At 34.3% G+C, this 21754-nt stretch overlaps 1 protein-coding gene across 6 annotated transcripts in view; it reads left to right on the plus strand.

The window, feature by feature from the left end:
• PSPC1 (paraspeckle component 1) overlaps positions 1-21754 on the plus strand; it is a 65705-nt gene that overhangs the window by 15594 nt on the left and 28357 nt on the right. The window contains exons 7-8 of one of the 6 annotated variants that reach the window (XM_068425181.1): positions 16208-16265; positions 20786-20955. The exons of the other annotated variants lie outside the window; for them this stretch is intronic. Of the exons in view, the coding sequence (XP_068281282.1) occupies positions 16208-16265; positions 20786-20955 (228 nt within the window). The remainder of the gene's footprint in view (positions 1-16207; positions 16266-20785; positions 20956-21754) is intronic. 6 annotated transcript variants of the gene reach the window in all.

A 21754-nucleotide genomic window follows, 5' to 3' on the forward strand; every position in this document is an offset into this window, starting at 1 on the left:
TGTTCATTATAACGTCTTCAGATAACTATACTTAAGTTGTATAATGTGAATGGGAGTTTGAAAAAGTCTTTGCATTTTGCAGCAGAGTTGAGTTGTAAACCATTTCTAGAGGTTGCAAAATGATACATCAAATCTTTTTTCAATTTAGTAGAATTTCTTACACAACTAAATATTTTAATTTATTCTTACTAATACTTGTTTACTTGTGAACAGACTCCATCTGGTAATTACTTCTAGTCTTGGATTACTATTGTACATACACTGAAAAAAGCTATTCTCTGTTTTAAGGGTTTAAAAGTTGCCTCTTGGTGAAAATTGCATTTATGATACTGGAGGATAGTTTTTACCATATCAGGTCTTGATAAACTCTTTTGGCATAATCCTTATAACATATTGAAGTCTTCTGCCAACCATGTATTTAGAAGGAAAATAATAATTGTTTCTAATCCTTGTTTTTGTTTCTTAAAAGCTTTGAAAAGTAAGCTTACTTCACTTATATCCTATCCCTTTTTACTGTTCAGTATAAAAGGAGGACATAAATGGTAAGTGCAATGACAATGAGAACTGGAACCTCTCATATAAATCTGCAGTATTAGGTTTTTCCGTTTAAAGTTTCTTTCTGTATCTTTTCCGTAACTTGTTAAACTTTGATTTTTCAGTATGACTACTTTTGAAAAACATCTTGTAATCAAGTTTAATGCAGTTACCGGTTACTCGGTTTAGTTAGAGATGATAAAAATATTTTCTGTGTGGGGATTTCTCTTCCTGAAGCATTCTTGTTCATGGTGGTATACGTTAAAAATTTGGTTGCATTGATTGTTAATCTAATGGCAGCCTGGTGATACCTGAACAGTTTATTAGTCTAGTTGTGAGATCTCTAGCAGATAAGTTACTGATAAACACTTTCGTATTCGTTAGGGTTTTCCCCTTGCTTCCTAAAAGTCTGTTAGTTGAAATCTGCTCTTACAGCTTAATATAGATGCATACTAATTTCATGACAGCTTAAACAGGAAACTTGTTTTCCTGTAATATTTCGCTATTTTTTATTTTGCATACATATTTCTTGCTAAATGAAGAACTTGGTGATGGTGATCAGAAGCAGTATTCTATTTTTCAGCAGCACAAATATTTAAAAAAAAATAATACTTCTAAGTGCTAGTAATACATTAATTATTCAAACTATGCGATGGTTACTATCCTGTTATGAAGTCTTATGTAGATACACATTGTTAAATCTCCATCAGAGCCTTTTTACCAAATAATTTCAGTTCCAGGAACTTTTATTTGTGTCACCAACTTCGAAGAGTGAAGAGAGTGATTTGGATTTAGTGTATTAAAAAGTTTTCATGTGTCTACAAAAGAGACCAAAATATCTGGGAGTTAGAGTCTTAGTTTTATGGTGCATGGATTTAATTCTGTAGTAACACTGCAAAATAGTGTCAGTTGGGTATTGTACTTAATGAAACAATAGCTGTGATACTGGCCTACAGTTTACACTTCTTACTGATGGTTTAAAGGAGGAGTTGAGATTTTTAGGTGTCCTTGTCCTCTTCCTTCAAGGAAACTCCTCCTTTTTCAAGTGTAACTTGCATATGTAAGGAACTGTTTCTTGTGAGTTCATCAGTTTCAGCTTTTGAATGCTTACTGTTCTTTCTTGAAAGACTGTATATTACTTAACTTTTTTTTATCTCCTAGTCCTTTCAATAATTTCAATAATTGTTTTGCTTTCCTTTAGTTTTTCTTACACAGATGCTCTGCTGCTCAAGTATGTTGTGTAAGTATCAGCATAAAGTGGCAGCCAGTAAAGCAATGGAGGTTGCCTCAGCAGCAGAGATTGTAGTAGACTTGAGTCAAAAACTGTAAGACAGATGAGAGCAAGGGAGTAAAAAAGCACATCCCAAAACAACAACAAAGTTCATAGTTTCAGGAATGTCAGAAACTTGATTGAAAAAAACCTGTTTAGTCTTAGTTCTAAGAGTTTTGTCCTTCTTTTCTTTGGAGTGGTTTATAAATGTGGCTTCCTATTTCTTTATTATTTTGAACCTACTGTGGTATATCTTATCCCTCACTTCTGCATCCACTTGCAAGTTATGTAGTAGACGTTTTTGAAAGAAGGCTATCAGTTAGATTTCCGTGGACTTCAGTAATTCAGGAATAGTTTTTTTTGCAATTCTTGGCTCTTAAGTGAATAGAGCTGCATTTTTTTTTCTGTCTTCTGATTCCATTATTCTCAAAAGCCCCAGTTATGTAAGAAGTTTGAATTTTCACCCAATGCAGAATTGTTTCCTACCTTACTCAAAACTAAACTAAGCTAAGGCGGATTTCCAGTAGTCAGTAAATTAATAAAAATTTCCAAGAATCTTTTCAAATTTGGTCTGTTTTCTCCTAATAATAAATTTTGTTTATGTAAGTACACTTGACAGCCTAGTGTACTTAATGAAGCTGATGGTGGTGAAGTTTTGTGACGTATGAGTATAGTCTCTGTTTCTTAACAAACTGGTATGAAGCTAAGCTGCTTTATAAAAGCTCTTTTGTAGACTTTGGTTGGGAGAGATGAATTACCTCCTTACTGCAATCCAGCATACGTACTCACGGAAGAAGTAAATCGTTCGTTTGACATCTTGAAAGCCTTTTAAGGTAAAACTAGCTTGGAGAAAGGCAGCTCATTAAACTGAAAAAAAAAAGCCCACCAACCTGACAAAACATTTCTGCTTTCTTGGCAATGGTTTTACTTCAGTGATCAAGTTTCTTCCTATGCATAAAGCAACATAGGCTACGCCTTTGAGCAAGCAGTTTATAAATATGCAGTATGTGTTTTTTTGGGTGGTCTTAGTTTTGGCAGTAGCACTAAATTTTTTTTATTTTTGCAAGATTGCAGTGATATGTATCAGTAGACAGATGCTTAAATCTTGCATTTCTTCTGTTCCTGAAACAGTGTTTTAGATGCTAAATTTGGTGCTTCAGGCAAGAATAATATAATAATTCCTTAACAGGTCTTAAAATATTCACGTTGTATTATTTTCAGAAACTAAATAAATTATTTTCAGCTCTTAATTACACTGCCAGATATGAAAACTGTTTTAACTGTCATATCTGCTTTTAGTATGAAAAGACATTGCATAAAAATCAATGCAGAACTTCAGCCATCTTTTTGTATCATGTTACGTGTTTATATACATAAACAAGCTATTTGTCAAATGAGATGCTTTTTGGTTGGAAGTATTTATTTCATGACCATTTTAGGATGGTTCATAATTGACTTTCTAGATTATGTTTTTATGTATGTCAAGGATGCTACTAAGGTAATTTTTCAGTAATGAAGCAAATAGTCATTACAATTTCACATTTAATTTATAACTTTATATTTCAGTGGTTGTGAACTATGAATATTTAGGGTAGTGTGATATATTTTCCTTGTGTTAAGTTATGTTATAGATATTTAGGAGACTAAAATATTTTAGTTTGTTTCCATAATCTTCTAATGTTTGCACAAAATGCTTTAGAACGTGATAATATTTACTTCATGTGAACTTGCAAACAGAACAAGTGACCATAAGTAATTTGTGTCCCTTAATGTGTTGTCAAAAGTGCATAAATCTCCAGTATGAATTCAGGTGTTGCAGGACTACTTGTAAGCATTCCCAGGTTTGTTGTCTTCTGCAGTAATTGATAAGGAATTTTTTTGTCTGTGTTTAGATTGTCTGTTTTTGTTTATAACTTAATTTTTTTTCAGTAAGACTAATGGATCAAGAAACTAAAAGAACACTTTTCTAAAGATACTTCATATGCAATGGCAAAATGACGTCAGTCTTTGCCAGTCTTGGTGTTTCATGAGGCCTCAGATTTAGCAGATGCCATTTGTGTTCAATTATTAATGGAAAGACTTCAAATGCATCTAGTGTGCTTCTTTATAGAATACTCCATTTGCATACTTAGCTTCTATTTCATGGATTTTACAGATAAAAATGAAAAAAATCTATTAAAGAGTAGATGAAGTAAGTCTATATTCCATATTTTTAATATAATTTCTGAAAATTGTTACTGCTCACAAGTTAAAAAAAATCTGCTTACCTAAATTCCTCAAATACTGAGTTCTTCAATTTTCCATCTTCTGACAACTAAGAATGAGGCTTTTATAAATACTTTAGAAAAATCCTATGTTAATGTAATTGTTTGATAAATGCCCTGCATATTTTGAAGAAGCTAAAATTAATGTTTGCCTTAATAATTTTCATTTTTTCTTCCTCAGCTACTGGAGTTAAGTTTGACTTGGAGTTTGTACACGTATTTACCCAGACTAAGAAGAAATTAACTTTCTGTTTCAGTTGTCGACTTGGTACCTGTTTTGTACTTATCCACCTGTCTAAATCCTGAGATCTTATGTGGTGGCATTGAGACTTGCAGCCAAAATAAGTTCCTCTGCTTAGAAAAGTTTGTCTCTATTCAAAGGATCTGTGTTTAAAGAAAGAATGAAACACACAAGAAGCAATAAGTCAGTCTGTAGAAATAGTATTTTTGATGTGAGGAATCCTGTTAATGGATATGTTGCTTAGTGTGAGGAAAGCTTATTTATAGATCTGGTTTCTCTCTCAAGAGGCAGTGCCTTCTGAGTAGTTTTTTCCTTAGTGCGAGCAGTAAGCTTCTGACCTTTTGCTCTCACAGAGTGGAAAATTTTAATAGTGGTAATGCAGTAAACTGAGATACAGAAATTAACTTGTCTTAGTGAGGTTGCCTGTCTTTTGATACCAGGCTGAATGCTACTTTTTAATTAAAATATTTAGGGTTTTTCTCATGAATACTTCACAAGCCTCCTTTCTGTAGTGTAGGCATCAGGTAGGTTTATCTCATTACCAGATCTAATAGCTTGTTTTGGGTTATTAAATCTTCCATGAGGAATATGGAATTTAAGTCTGACATTTCTGTCTTCCATCACATCTTTCTTTAGGTTCCACTTTAATTTTCCAGAGATTATGAGTTATTGTTAGATGAATTAGCATTTTTACTAAGTATTGTTTTGTGGAAAAAGAGATGAGTTTCTGCAGAGCTGTTTTGGAACTGTTCAGATAAGGAGTTTAATAGCTTGATTAATAGAAACTAACATTTAAAGAGTCAAATTTATTTAAGGTTTACCATTTAAAGATGTTTTTCACAAACAACATCATTTCCTACAGTGGCTAATGGCTTACTAATTTAGAGTTAACGTTGTGTAGGATGAAAGAGTATTTGTATTATTGTGTATGACTTGAAGCACACTGCTTTTACTAGTGTTGTTGAATGCAGTTTTGTTGATATACTTGTGGCAGGTGAGCTAGTGTCTTTTCTAAATGTGTTAATACAAAAGATCTAAAAAGGACAATATAATGTCAAAATTAGGTTCTTCACGCTTTGTTTCTCCTATGTATATAGTGCTGGTTTTCATAATCCTTTTAAAATTTGATTTATGGAGTCCTTTTTTTTTGTTCCCCCTTGCCTTTTCTGAATTATTAAACTTTTGCTTATCTATAGGGGAACTCGTATGTTCTTTAGGTAAGAACATACCTGTCCCTGTTCATTGTGATTTCCATTGTGACCCTAACATGATTCTGACCTTTGGGTCTATAGTACATAAATAAAATACTAGTTTTTGTTAGATATCTTTTGATGAAAGCAGACACTGTAGCTTAAGAGTTACTGTGTGTGGACTTGGGTCAGGGGATTTAACTAGAAAACAATTTTTCTAAATCCTTTTGGATTTGTTCAGATGACCAGTTTCTTAAACTTTTGATTAAAATACTAGAATTGCCTGGTACAATGTAAATTGTTTTCCTCAGTCAGAACTCTGTTTATTAAATGGTAAGTGTTGTTCTTCATTCAAATCTACATCATCTTACTCCTGTTTCACAGTAAATGACCTCCAGGTTGTATAAAAGTACTAGCTGGAAAACTGAAGAGCTGGAAAACTGTGGAGTCTGGTTTCATGCCAGGAAGTTTCACTGATGCTTCTTTATTCGTGTTTTGTATGTTTTAAGTGCTGTATGTGTGGACAGGCCAGATGTTGAGGACATCTTAAACATTGAACTATTCTCATTGTAAGCAACATTCATAACATGTATAAAAGACTGCATATGTATGTTAGAAGTTTCTTCTACAGGACCTCTTTGTAGCCATGAAAATACACTTCGATCTTGGTTTAAAACTTTGGCTTTCAACTTCCTTTTGGCAAATACTTGCATATTCTAATCACTTGGTAACTCAGATCAGTTACGGGATAGCAACTACAGTTGGGCTTTTTTTTGTTACAATTTAGTCAGCATATATAATATCAACTTGGTGAGGAAAAATTGTTAATACAATTGTCTGGAAAAGTCATTTAGTGTACTATGACTATAACTAGTGCTGCTTTTAAAGTGTTTTTTAGTTGATTTTGCAATGTTGTATTTGAAATTCCAATTAAGAAGTAGTTAGATTTTTACATAAATGCTTCATGATAGAGGATATTCTTGGCTGATTAATTTTTCTTCTAAGTAAACATTGGTGACTTTCACTTCATCTCATCCTTGGTCTTGCAGTTGGGGAAAATTGTTGTTTTGAATCAGTCCAGTGTTCACTCTTTTTTGAGTATTTGCCTAGATTTGCTTCATGTGCATGGAAAACAACATTTGGGAAATCTAAAATACAGCATTGTTTTATAATACCCAATTTTCAGTTAAATATTTTAGTGTATTTCTGCATGATGGTACAGTTAGCCCAGACTGTTACCAGTTGAACAGCCCTTCAACTCCACACCCACCAGGGTGAATTGTGGAGTACATTTTAAATTAAATCATTTGCAACTTGTTCTGTGAAAGTAAGGTATCCTCCATGCTTCTGTCGTTGTCTGTTTTGATACTTTAATTCTAAGCTGCAGCATAAAATTCTCTTAATATGCCTCTGAAGATGTGAACATATTGTGAATGTAATGTGATTATATTACATGTATCAATTGTGAACTTGGAGATATGGTGAATATTGCTTTCAGGAAGTAGTTTTGTAGGTAAGTAAACAGTTAAGTGCCTCTAAATTGATTACAAATGAAAAAAATGTTTGCGCTGTTTTCAGCTGTTGAACTGTATTTAATTTATGTTTTTAATTTCGTTACTGCCATTCAAAAAATGAAACTAACAGAATGGGGAAAAGTGTTTTTATATATTGGTTCAATGGACCTAAAGTGGCTCTTAACTCTAGTGAAGCTGAATTAATTGACAGAATGTTGTAATGAAGTTGCAATCAAGAGAGTAAATATATAGATATCTTCCTTTTTTTTTAAAGGATTTCCAGATCTCTTAAAGTGGTTACCTTCTCTAAGCACCTTTGTCTTGTGAAAAATTATTTCTGAATTTTACCTTAAAATATTTGAGAAGCACAATTTTACCTTCCTGGTGAATGTTAGTTGTTAGATCAAGGGGAAATTTTGACAGACTATCTCTGTTCCTGTTTGCTCTCAAATGGTCAACAGTGATGGCGTTGGAAGAAAGAAATCTGTCTTTGCAGTTATACCCTCAGAGAATGCTTCATCTGTATAATTATAGACAGTGAAGGGTCGTGGTAGGATTTTCCTTTACGTGAACAGATGACGTAAAGATGATTGAATAGAGGCATGGAATTAAAGTCTTTGGATTTTATTCCTACCTACTGATTATATACAGTTTGTTTGGGGCCAGATTTTGCCATCTGTATACATGAAATTTTGGCTAGCGACTAACATTTTCCACAGATTGTGAAAAAATGAGGAACTATAGTTAACTTGCCTTTTTAGTCAGTTTTATTCTGTAGGTGTTGTATGTACAGTATTTTACTGTATTACAAAAAATAGAAATGGGAGAGATGGAACAAAACCTTGGGAAGTAATGATATAGCAATGCAGTATTTTAAATGCAGTATTAAAATGCAGAGGAGCAGCAAGTAACTACAAGACTAATGAAGAGCAGAAAAGACAGATCTCAATATGGAGTAAAGTTCTGTAATCAGCAGAGTAGGTTCTACTGTAAAAGTTTAATGTCTAAGGTCACTATACAAAGACATTCAGAAAATTCTCTATAGGCACGTAGACAACTTCTGTAGTAGTGATGGCCACTTTTTAATATTGAAGATGGTTGAATTATCTCTGCATCCAGATCAGTGACTGAATTCTCAGTTGTCTCCATGATAAAGTGTCTATTCATGAATGTCTTTCCAAAAAAAAAAAAAAAAAAGTTTATACTACTATCTTTTCTGGCTCAGTAAGTGTTCTTTTGTTCACTTGTTCTGAGATGAAAGCCAGTAATGATTATTCACATTTTTTCACATAATTTTGAATTTCATTTGTCTTTTCTAGTTCATTTACCTTATTCCTATAGTTCAGAGCAGTGGCTATTTTCTGCTTCTTGTGACATACAAGTGAGAAAATACCTCCATTGTGTAACAGTTGCAAGTATTTTGGACTGTTTTCCTAATCTAGTTTACTTTCTACCCCAAACTTAAATTTTGAAAAAAAAAATCAATTTTTGGCAGTATTTTAACGGTTTGCTGAGAGTGACTCTTTACTGCAGATGGGTTTCACTCTAACGTATTAGCCATTTTCAGTTGACTTTTTCTTGAAACAACTTCAACCAGCTCTTAACTTGCCTTCCTGCATCAGTATTTTTCTACAAGATTTTTTTGGTTTTCCTTTTGCTAATTTTGAAGTAGTGGCTGGAACAAGCCCAGTGTGCCATATGGAGGTTGATGAATAGCAGGAGTGTTCGGGAATCTTTTGTGTTGTGAAAAATAAATTACTTTCCTCTTTCAATGGTGGTGTTTTGGTCCACGTTTTATAAAAAGAAAATAAGTTTTTTTGATCCCCTTTTACTTTTTGATATATGTACTCAGTGTTCTGCAGGATGTCACAGGTTGCTCTATTAGAGGTGGAATTAGCTAGAACATTTTGCATTTAAAAAAAAAATCAACTGAGAGAGACACCTGAAATCTAAGTAAAATCTGGTAGATAAGATAATGGTTCTTCTGCATTATAAACGAAAGAACATGCGGACTGCTGCCTCTTACAAACAGCAGTTGTATTTGGAAAGTATGAAATAAAATTTTTCTTTGCCAAGATGCAAGAACAGCAAGTATATTAATGTATTCAGCTGTCCTTTAACTTAGGTTTTGAGAAAAACTTAAAATCTTACAAGACCTGTTGAAACTAGTCTTAAGAAAAAAGATTACTTGCAGCAATATCTTTCGAGATAATAGCAATGGAAGGATTGTTCATTCTTGAATGTTTTCACTACTTGTAATCAGATTACATTAATAAGACTTTGCAGCTGCTATAGATGACAGTCTTTTTGAGTGATAACAGGTACAATGAGATTTACGTTATAGTGTTAGGTAAAAGTATGTTGCAGTTTCTGGGATCTTTCAGTTTCCTTGATGCTCACAAATTTGAGGGGCCACCAGGCGGTCTGTGGGCTTACCTCTTTTAGAGTAGCCTAGTGGCTGTCTCTTCTGTATTAAATAGTGGTTTCTTTCAGGGGATTATTAAATGTTGCTGCTCAGTGAGATATCCCCTAAATGTCTTTGTAATTTGAGTAATATTAGTGCAATTAAACTGCTTGCTTTTCCAAAACTGTCAGTGCAGAGCAGACTTAAACATCATGTGAGGATTGATATGTTGAAAGGAAGTCAGCTTTTCTTCAGATCCAGCTGTAGGAGGGTGACTTAAAACAAACATACTGGGAGGATCTGAGTTATTTAACACTCTCCCAAAAAAAACCCAACAAGGTGCATGTTTTGGAAAGCAGAAGCTAGTGTTTTACCTGAACAGTGGAGGATCTTAAACTGTCTTCCATCTTGTAAAGATCAGAAATGGCTAGTATTAAAATAAAGATGAATTTAAGAGAATATGTAACTTTCTTTTTGAAATCAGTTTCTTCTAAATCTGTAAGATAGAAGTGGTGAGCGTGTGTGTGTTCTTTCCACACATGAAACTGCAGTCCATTTCTATCTTTTCCAGTGTTAATGTGTGTTAGATGATGCACTGATAAGCTTTTCAGTACTTAATGAAGTTGTATAATGGAGTACTGTTGTACCCAATTCTTTGATTCTGTGTGAAATACACTAGTATATGTTACAAGGTATATTGAGTGACATTTTCAATATACTATGTTAGCTGTCCTGCACATTAATATAGATTTAGTATTATTTTTTATTACAATAGATCTGTGATGCTAAAGCACTGTTCGAGGTAAATTTTTTTGTTGTTTTTAAAGAATAACTTCAGCTTAGAGTAGTAAATATTTTTGGCTTGTTTTAACTGCGTTTTTGTCTGTGGGGTTCAGATGCTGAGGACTACCCTCGGCAACTGAGTGCTCTCCAAAAGATGTAGAAGGGAAATGAAGGAAGGCCACACAGAAGTTGAAGACCTTTCTTGTTTGTTCCCAAAACAAAAAGCAGAGAACAAAGATCCTAGTGCATGGAGGTTTTTCTCAAATACATTCTTACACTTTTGCTGGTAATTAGTTTTAAAAGAAATTCCCCTATCTTGATAATATTGATACTTCCTTTACAATATTGTTGAAATGGTGGCAATATTTAAGAAATGCACTAGACTAATAATAAATCTTTTTTCCATAAGGCAAATAATTTTTTGCCAGCAGCTATAATTATTACTGTTACTACCATTATGAATGTTTTTCCAACTTGTAGCGTTCACTGGAATATATATATCTGCATATATTTCATGCAGTGTGTATTCCTGTTTTTGCTGATGTGATAGGTTTTTTAATGTATAGGGTTTTTTTTAGTGGTGTAACTTAGTGAGTCACCTCCATCAGCTCTGTTCATGACTTGAGTCACCAAGGAAGAAATTGGCTTTAACTGTCTGCTCTAGCCCTGTTAGAATGTTTTTCTTGAAGACCAAGTCCTGTTGACAGCTATTAAACCTAATGAAAATTATTTTCATTAGACTTCCTATTTAAAAATAAGGCTATGTAATTTCCTGTATGCTACCTGTTTTACAGCTACATTTACTACAGTTGTTATGTATTTGCTTATGTAGTTTTGTGTGAGGTAAGAGAGCTTACTTTTTTTCAAACTCCTGGGTGGGAGCTGTCATTCAGTTCATAGAATTCTTGAGTAGTTTAGGCTGGAAGAGATCTCTGGAATCATCTTGTGTGATGCCCAGCTCAGAGGAGGGATTAGCTCTGGATTTAGGTTGCAGTTCTCAGGAACACACAGAAATCTTGCATTTTGAAAGATCAGTATTTTTCATTTAAAATTACTTAGCATTACTGCATATGATGGAATAAAATTAACTATTTTGGGATATTGTAACTTTTGGATCTTACATATAGATCTTAATTGATGGATAAATCAAAGAGGGAGAGGTGACAAGAGGGATTACTTTTAACTCCTCGCTGGCAGCTTAACTTCCAGTGAGCTAGTCATTGGTTTGAAGTAGTAGAATATTCTGAGGAAAAGACGAATAATGCACAATCAAAAGTATCCCCCAAATTCCAATTTTGAGTGCCAAACTAGTGATTTTAACCACTTGTATGATGTATGCCTTTAAAATATAGGTGTCTTGCAGTAAATTACAATTTTGTGTAAGGTTTAAGGGACTTACACCTCGTAAATTACAATTTTGTGTAAGGTTTAAGGGACTTACACCTTGTTGAGAGGCCTTTGGAAATAATTTTTCTTTACCTAGAATGAACTTAATGAAATAAACCACTCTAGAAGGGAGTAATGAATTGTAGTAAGAGGTACAGAAATGTCTTACCTATTTTGACAAATTTCAAGTCTGCTAGCGAGTAGAATTCTGTTTCCATGTTAATGAAAACAGTTGAGAATCAGCAGCACTGTGAATTACATTTTGTTCTACACACACAAATTAGAAAAAGTACCAATTAAGTTGCTGATTTTAATGTGCAAGTGTAAGTTTATGAGGTAAGTGTTCTTTTTTTTTGATAAGGGATTTTTTTTTATGCCGTGTCTTAGTGTTATTTTGGCCACCATTCCTTAGCTGAAAGGTGAGTTAATAGTCCTGTGTTAATTGGGAAGTGCATCTCCTTGCCACAAGCATTTGAAGAAAACTGTATGATCTAATGTCTTAATATTTCTGTTATTTTGCTTTTTGCTTTTCTAAAAAACTTCAGGCCGTATTTATTCCATACCATATGTTTTTTGACAGTTTTGTTACCAGGAATATTACATCATTTGGAGACAAGATTTTTAATTATCTTCGGGCCGCTGCAATTGTAAGGCCTGTTTCCAGGGAAAAAAGTAGTATTGTTTTGTCAGTTAAAAAAACAGTTTTATAACTACTTAATTTTTGTTTTCAATATGAGAAGGGAGTTGCATCTGATACATTCTCCTGTATCAATCCTTAGGTGTCTTCTGTTTACAGTTAGTTTCATGGTTCTATAGAGTGGATTTAAAAATATATATTTTAAAAAAAAACCCCAGAAGAATCATCTTGGCAGTTCTCTGTATACTTAGACTACTGGTATCAATGGTGATTGACGTGTAAGAACGTTGCATGTAATACACCTCGAATGCTGAAGAAATCTTGTTTCAAATACTTGTAAAAAGGGGAGAATCCATACTATATTACAATACGTAATCTGAAAACTGGGTGTATTCAATGTTTTTGTGTAGATCTGCTTTTTATAGTTGACATGCAAAGGAGTTGGAATTGTGAGCAAATCTCATTTTTAATGCTTGTGTCTAAAATAATTAGCAAGTATAATGCTATAGTAGCCATCATAGCATTTTTCCTAAAAGCAAATTAATCGGATGAATCAGATCTTCTTGAGGTTTGTTTGCATTAGTGAGTTCTGAAGTATTTTACAAGAATGCTGCAACGGAAGTAATTTGGAAAGCTTTCTTTTGAGTTGTGTAAAGAATTATCCTTTTACAACAAGATATTATTCTTTGCTTGCTTCCCTTTTTTTTTTTTTTTAAATTTTCCCAAAGCTTCACTTACACTTTACTACACATCCTTTGTCTTATGGCTTTCTTTTCCCCTTATAATTGTCTGTCATCCATTTTTCTTGTTCTCTTCCAGTTTAAGTTGTTTTCCCAGGTACCGAGTGACTTCAGAGGTTCTTAATTAATTGCCTCCCTACATATTTCTCTAGTAAAAGTTTAGCCCTTCTCTCTGGCTGCTCAATTTTAACTCCCTGTTATGGGTAGTTAAGGGTGGCTTCAGGGAAGGGGTTGAAGCAGGCTACTCCTCAACAGAAGAATGGGCAGTCGCATAGTGAGGAAAATCAGCTCTGAGAAGATAACGCTATCATTGTTATGTTCTGCACAGGGTTTGAGTATCCAAGAATGAAGCTCTCAGGTGGGCTGGAATATCAACCAGCACTGGTTCGGCTGTCGTAACTGCCTGTTGGTATTCCTTTCTCTATCCTATTTTGGGCAAAACCCATGGAATAGTTGACATAACTTACCTGCAATAACTTGTTCATGCTCACATAGTAAATAGCTGTCTAGAACGTGATGTGTGGGGGATAGGACTGAACTTTTATTATCATCTGGACTCCTGCAAATACAGGTTTTGGCAAATTATCTAAGTACATGTTTTTATAGCTAATATGTCAAGCATTTAATTACATTAATGATATATGCTGTGAGTTAACATTTGAAATTGAGTATTTTCTCTGACAGGGAATTTACGTTAAATTTGCTAATTCCATGTTAACCATGTAGAAGAATTTCCTCATGCTGAAAATTCAAAAGAACATGAGGAGTTGTGAATGTGCAACAGTAGAAATAATAATTCTTCTAGGCATGTGGATAGATTAACAGGCAGCAGAGATCATAAGGCACATTTATGGATCTTGAGTCTATAGCTGAAATGTTTTTTGTATGGTAATAATTCAACACCAAAGTTAAAGCTACAAAATGGCAAGTAATTACTTCATGTTTTTTGTTACAAAGGTTAGACTAGACTAAAAAGTAAAAAATGCAGGTTCTGCTCCTTTTTTTTTTGTTGTACTTATTGTTAACTAAAGACTGGTAGCATTTCAAGTTGAGAAGACACAGGGTTTTATTGCTAGGAGGAAGTGTAGTGTGCTTTTTAAAAGTGTATGTTATAGCTTGCCAATGCTTCTATCCTTTGCAAAGAAAATGAGTTAAGTTCTAGTAACTGGTACAGCTTTATAGCTCTCTAACATCCTTATGTAGCTGATATTATACTTGGCCCTGCCTTATATGACACATTTCACATTTAAAAAAAATGAGATGTAAGTAAGTTACTTGCAGTAACTGAAAATCTGTTACTTTCCCTTGTAGCTGAAGAGTATCTCACAGCTGTCTGTGGCATGTCCTGTTTTCACAGACACACGTACGCACGCATGCGTGCATGCACAGTCTGATTGATGTAAACTGGCAGCCACGATGTTTTTGTACCTTGCTGGGCTAGGGATTGACATTAGGGATGATATACCACTTTTCCTTCTGCTTCTTCATGTCAGGGCTGAGGTGTAAAAGCAGACTAATATCAACCAGGTTGTATGCTGATTTTGTGACTAACTCATTGCTGTCAATTTGTGGATGTGATTGATCTTAATAGGACTGCTAATTTTACTTAAAATGTCAGTTGACATTACTGTGAAAGGTCTGACAAAGTAGTTGCATGTTCTGTTATAAAGGTTTAACGTGGGTTCTAGAGTCAGAAGAAGGGCTCCTTCTTAGTGTTGATTGATGGCCTTTCATAGCTGGACCTTAAAACTGCCTGTGTCTTTTAGTTACGAGGCCTTACTTCTCCTCTCCACACTTAAGCCATATTATTTTGAAAATAGTGTATGATCTTCTTATGTTAAGTTCATTTTCTAGGTTAATACGAGTTACTAGAAACAAAGTTATTAACCTGAGAGCCTTTTGTCATGTATCTTACGACAATTTCCCATACCAGGATATTTTTACAAAACTGTTGACTCTGTTCTTTCAAATATTGGTGTCTACTGCTGTAAGTGTGTGAAGATAAAAGACTCATGTTTGCATCTCAAACACGATTGAATGAAAAGGAGTTTTGTGAAGCTGTAAAAATACTATGAATGTATTTTGATTTGATTAGTATTTCGGTTTAAAAGTTTCTTTTAGCAAGAATGATTCAGTTGCCTAGTATGTGCAATTGTTTTCAAAGTGCATCTGAACTTAAACTCTTAAATCATAAATGGAATGGTTTTCAGAATCAGGTAAATTTTTTTGCATATGCTTGATCTCAGCACATGTGTGTTCACTCAAGAGTGGAATATACGTTAACTTTCTTGCAGATAATTCATGAGAAAAAAAATCTTGATATAAGTTTCATTAGTTTTCATTTTGAACTGTGAATTTGTTTCTGTTTCATCCTTTTGATGTGAACAGTAATACTAAAATCCCTTGGAATTACCTGTGCTAGGTGTACTTTGGTTTCCCTTAAGTGATGATTTTTGCCACTTTGGGTGCTATCTTTCTTTCACAGCAGGCCGTGGTTCATGATCAGTAATGTCAGAACTTTTCTGCTGGTGGATGACTGAGCATCAATTGAATCTGTATCAATTTGGCATGTTATTTGTCTGTTTAGTATAAATGCATGTTATATAGCTTATGTTGATAGTACATTTCTATGCTGTTTTCAAAAGGATGGTCAGTATCTGAACTGACATAGCAATAGCATGGTATAATTTATCAAAAAAAAGTACCACTACCAAGTTAAAGTCAAAATGATTTGAACAAATACAAACTGGCAGATTGAGTTTGTATACCATAATATAACACATCAGAGCTTGGTTTCCAATCAACACAAGCATTTTTGAGTCGTGAAGCCAGATTGACTGTATTATTGAACCACGGCCTTTAGGCAATACTGTAATAAGGCCTCTTTATTTACAGTCAAAATGTAGATATACTGCTGCTTATTAATGAAAAACACTGTGTGAAGGTGGATTCATTTGCAGTTGATCACATAACTATTTGGAAACTTTAGACTGCTGCATCTGATAAATTAAACTTGTGATATTTAACCTGTAGCATTACGCAAAAATGTACAGCATTGCTATATTGAACTAATTTAATTTGATTTTATAAAAACAGGGGAGTATAATTAGCTTTATTCCTTGTACATTTTTGTAATCAATGGAAACTTTTGAAACTTGAAAATTTTTTATTTTCGTGGAGTAAATGGGAATGTTTTAAGTTCTAAGAATGACAGGTTGACCATGAAAACTATGTTTACTTTCAGAGAGAACAGGAAATGAGAATGGGTGATATGGGTCCTCGTGGAGCAATAAACATGGGAGGTAGGGATCTGAAGGAAAAAGGCTTCTGTAATGTAAAATTTCTTTTTCTTTGGGACTGTACATGTTACTCAAGCACTATTAATTAGTGACAGCTACTGGTAAAAAGGAGTAAATAGTATTAGGAAATTAAAAAAATCTCACATATTTTGCTTCCAAACAACTGTTTTTTTTTCCCCAACGTGTATCCTTATTTTATTGTTTTGACTATCTGTGAGAGAAAAATACGATGTGCGAGTTAAGAGAAACAAAAAGGCAGGGAAAGGTGATGCTCTACAAATTATCTGATACAAAAGAGGAATTTTCTGTTCAGAAAGTATTTGGCATACTTTTGGAAGCACTACCTATTCAGAGAAGTTGGGACTGTAATTGCATACAGTAAAATGATGTAGAGCTTAAAATTGGTAAGTTCTTGTTGATTTACCTAACAAAAGATTAATGGATAATGTAGTTGGTGTTCTACTATTTTTTTGCGAGTTTGTATTTGCAAATATTCTCAGTTCTTAAAATATTGTCACTGCTAAAAACTGTTACTGTGAAGTCTGGAAGAGTGCATTCTTAATAATTAGTGCTTGCTCTGTATGCGCAGACTGAAACAGCTTGGAATCCTTCTTGACCAGAATATCTGCTTTTAAACAAGACTGAAACTTAGAATATTTCTTAAAAAAAAAAAATTATGCTAAACTGTATTAACTGTCAATATATGTGTCTTGGAAGCTTTCTGATGTTCATTTAAAATAATATGATAATTTAAAGAAAAGTTAATACTATTTTTGCGTATTTTAAATTTGAAAGTACGTACAAAACTTAATAAATGTTGTTGCTTGACGTTTTGAGTAATGTGAATTTGTAGACTAACGAATCTGCTTGGTCCAGATTTTAAAAGACATTATTCACCATTTCCTTGCATTTATTAATTGGGACACATTTATAGCTGCAAAACAGAAATAGGCTGCTTCTTTCAGTGAAGATAAAGAGCTTTAAAAAATAATTCTAAAGGAAGACATTGTGAAGTTATTTACAAATAATAAGCTGAAGTGTAAATTGTGACTTTTTTTTTTTTATAGTTGTACTTTTCCATATTATTGCCGTCTACTTGAAAATATCATTTAATTGGGAGACTTTGTAAATATTGATACTGTGGAAACAACTAATGCCAGTTGTCCATATCCACAAGATACACATTTAGAATCTGAATGTAAAAAGTGCATTTCTAGCAATCAGTTCACAGCCCTTTTCTTGTCAGGTTTTAATGCTTAACAGTGATGTTCATCAAAGTCTTGCTTTGTGAGCTTTGTGCTATGACTTTTAGTTTTAAAGTTGATACAAATGCTTTCAGAAATAAATGTGTAGTTCCAAAAGAAGTTATAGTAACAGTTAAGTACTGTTTTAAAAAGAGAAAAATATTCGTAGCTAATAGGTAAAGATAGTGTTTGTTTCCATAGTATCTGGATTTTAGGTTAGCTCACTGTAGAGATGTTTTTTTCTTCAGCCTATTAACAACCCCACCACTCAACAAAAAAAAAACCCCAATCTCAAAAACCTGCAGTAGATGTTTAAATCGTAGACCTTTCATTGTCGATCTTAAGCATCCTTTCTTAACATTTCTGTTGGAATTATAACTTTATTTTTAACTGGCCTTTACCTGTGCCATTTGTGACTTCATCATGTGAGACAGTGGGGAGCTGAAGTACCTTCAGTAATGGAAAACCTGCATGATAACGTTATTAGAAAGCAAGGTGCCTTTGTGACGGATTTAATTAGGGTTCGGCTGACTTGTGCAGGAACACTTGTTTTTACATTGTTTTCTGCAGCAAACAAGCACTTAACTGGACCTGTAATGCTAGGTGCAGCTGATAAACTTTTCAATATGGGAAAAAAGAATTCTTTTTTTGAAACTGTCTCTGCATTGATGAGGATTATTGACTGACCTTGGCATGTGCAGTTTGGACACTTAAGAGTGTTACTTTTTCAGCCCTCCGGAAAAAGACATTTTTTTAGTGTCTGCATTGTGGCATGAGCACTGATGACTGCTTTCCATCTGTTGCTGAACCTGGTCCAGTGAATTAACTAACATCAGTGTCCCACCACGAAGAATGGGCAATCAAGTGGTTAGCTTTAAGGGGTCTGCTTTGGAGCTAGGAGGACCTCTGAGGTATAGCTAAAATGCCATAGTGGCCTCTTGCTGAAACTGTGCAAGGCCCCACTCTCTCCTTGCATTACACTTCCCAGCTGTCCTCCTGTCAGAGCTGACTCTGCCTGAAACTGGCTTAATAATATAGAGGTTTAATAGTATATGTCACTATATATACGTCACCCTGGAAGCAATATGAGTGCATTTGTATGATACAGAGGGTAAGAATTTTGTAGTTGAAGGATAAGCAAATGCTACCTGAGTGTGGCCAGCTGGCCAAGTTTAATTAGGCTGTAAGCAAACCAGTAACAGATAATTCAGCATTGACTGCTTTTAGTTAATGGCACTACTACCAGCACTGAGCACTGCCATCATGATAGTCCTGCAGAGTACTTCTAGCTTCTGAAAATAAAGGTTACTCCTTATATTGGCAGCTTAGACTTCTCAGTTTCCTTCCATATTTAGTCACTGAATGAATGACACTAAAAACCAGTTTTAGGGCATATTCAACTGTAATTCTCTTGAATTGTAGCACAATCTTCTACCTGCTACATGAACTGATCATGCTTGTGGGTAGGTAAGAAGCATCCAACTTGTGCATACCTTTGCTTTGGCTCAGTGTCATAGGGAGAGGTCTTCGCAGATTCTCATTACTAAGCTCAAATGAGTTCTGCTTTCCGAAATTACAGGATTTTTCTCTATTACTTCTAATAAACCTGTGTAGCACTTGACAGGTGCTGCTGTTTTGCATGGGTTATTTTTGCTAAGTAGCTTGCAGTTGGCATAATATATATGTGATCAAGCCCAGGTCTGCAATTGTAGCAGCAATATCCTGGGTGCAGTGGTTTCACTGACTGCTGTGATATGTATACTCAGGGCAGGTAATAAAGATGCAAGTTTGCAGATAGTCGTAGTACTGTATCTGTGCTAAATGGCCTGCTTACAATGATGTACATTTATATATTCATTACTAAAAAAGTTACAGCTGTGATGGGCGGTGAGAGGTTGATTTTTTTGAAATCACAAGTTTATTAGTCTAGCAACATGTCAGATTTCTTGATACTCTTGTATGTTGTCATGACTTAAAACATAGGCTAGATTCCAAAGGCATGTCGTCTTCCATTATCAAATTTTGGAAGCACACTTTTGGCTGAAAAGGGTGGATTTATCATTATGGGGGGACAAAACCCACATCACTACCAGTCTTAAAGTTGATGATATGTCATAATAGCAGATGTAAATCATATATATATAATTACACTTTTTTCTTTTTATAACAACTTGAGAAAATATATATATATTTATAAATATGTAAAGGGCAAGTGTCATGAGGATGGAGCCAGGCTCTTCTCAGTGACATCCCTTGACAGGACAAGGGGCAATGGGTGCAAGCTGGAACACAGGAGGTTCCACATAAATATGAGGAAAAACTTCTTTACGGTGAGGGTGACCGAACAGTGGAACAGGCTGCCCAGAGAGGTTGTGGAGTCTCCTTCTCTGGAGACATTCAAAACCCGCCTGGACGCATTCCTGTGTGATATGGTCTAGGCAATCCTGCTCCGGCAGGGGGATTGGACTAGATGATCTTTCGAGGTCCCTTCCAATCCCTAACATTCTGTGATACTGTGAAAATGTTATGAACTGTTGAGTATGTTAGCGGGTACTGGCAGAGTGGTGTTTCCTAGCTCAATATTGTAGCCAAATGATTTCCTCAAAAGATGTCTTTAAGCTTTTCTTCTGCCTCTTACTGTGAATCAGAATTTTGGAGGAGACTGTCATGTCACTTCAGTTCTGTTAGAACTTCCCTTAGTTTTCTGGTTCTTTTACTATAATAAATTACATTTAAATGCAAGATTTATTCATGCCATATTACAAATAATTTATTATAAAGTTGAGTACCATCTTTGGTGTTGCTTTTAGACGTTAGACTAATACACTGTAACACTATATACAACTAACATAATACTGGTAGAACAGTTCTTGCAAATGTCTATTTAATATGTTATGATCCCTAAAGAGCCAAGTTGCCTTATAGCTGCCAGTTACTGCAAAATCACTTGAGATTTTTGCTAATTTGTGGTGTATATACTGCATATATATGCTATATGAACACTTCACTTCCTGCACAGAAACCGTACAGCTATATTTAGCTGTGAAGTTCAGGATTCTCAAATACAAGAGGCAGATTATGTAATGCAAAATAAAAGAGATTAATGCAGATCTGTTTAAAAGCAGATGATTGAGATAAATGTACAGTCTCAAAGAATAATTTTTTTTTATTTCAAGTATTGGAAGTCTTGTACATTTGGCTTTTTAAATATTGTAAAATGCTTGTTTATTCTTGTAAAATTCAGATAGGACAGCTCTAAGTATAGATTGTTTTGCATAGATGCGTTTAGCCCAGCACCTGCTGGTAACCAAGGCCCTCCTCCAATGATGGGTATGAATATGAACAACAGAGGAACTTTACCTGGCCCTGCAATGGGTCCTGGTCCTTCCATGGGACCAGAAGGAGCTGCAAATATGGGAACACCAATGATGCCAGATAATGGAACAGTGGTAACGTATCACAAATTTAATTACTTTGAATAGCTGTCATGTCTCATGGCCCAGTTTTGTTACCAAAGATATTTTCACACTGAGTAAGAACACGTTACATGTTTTGAATCTGTTAAAAGTAATTGATGATATTCTGCAAATAATTTACAACACAGAAGGGAAATCTTTATTTGATGTTACTGTGAAAGTCCTACTTCCCTTAGGAATGGGGTGAGTTCTTTGATCAGTAATCAGACTTTCAATTGAGATTAGAATATACAGCACTTGTGGCAAAACTTTGCACGTATGACCTGTCATGAAAAACTCAATGATAGAAGGAAATCACTTCTTTGAAATGAAGAAGGAACAACATACCAGAGTAATCTGTAAATTTAGGCATTTGCTGGTTTTTTTCTTTTGTGAAACTAAATTCTATATGTTAGCTTGCTGGGGTTTTTGATGAACACTTAAATGTTGGAAGCTATGTAGTGTGAAGATATCTTTGTGTAAACTATTTAGTTTTTTTAAAGTGAATTTAGTGGTTTTGGTATTTCCTTTCTAACAGTGTTGAAAGCATGAGATTATGACAGTAACACTTAGAAAATAAGTATGCCAACAGCTGTTAAGGGTAACTGTCATATCAACACAGGGAAAATAATGCTACCCAGTTGTCGAGGGTGGTAGGGAATGTCTTTATACATCAGGAATTTTTTATCAAGAGCAGATATGCCATTGGGATGCAGATAAAGCACTAGCCGTTTTTTGCTCTGTTCTCATAGGCAGTCACTTTTCCTAGCTGTAATGTCTTATGTAGAGAAAC

The sequence above is a fragment of the Nyctibius grandis genome, chromosome 2 (assembly GCF_013368605.1).
Source record: "Nyctibius grandis isolate bNycGra1 chromosome 2, bNycGra1.pri, whole genome shotgun sequence".
NCBI lineage: Eukaryota > Metazoa > Chordata > Aves > Nyctibiiformes > Nyctibiidae > Nyctibius > Nyctibius grandis.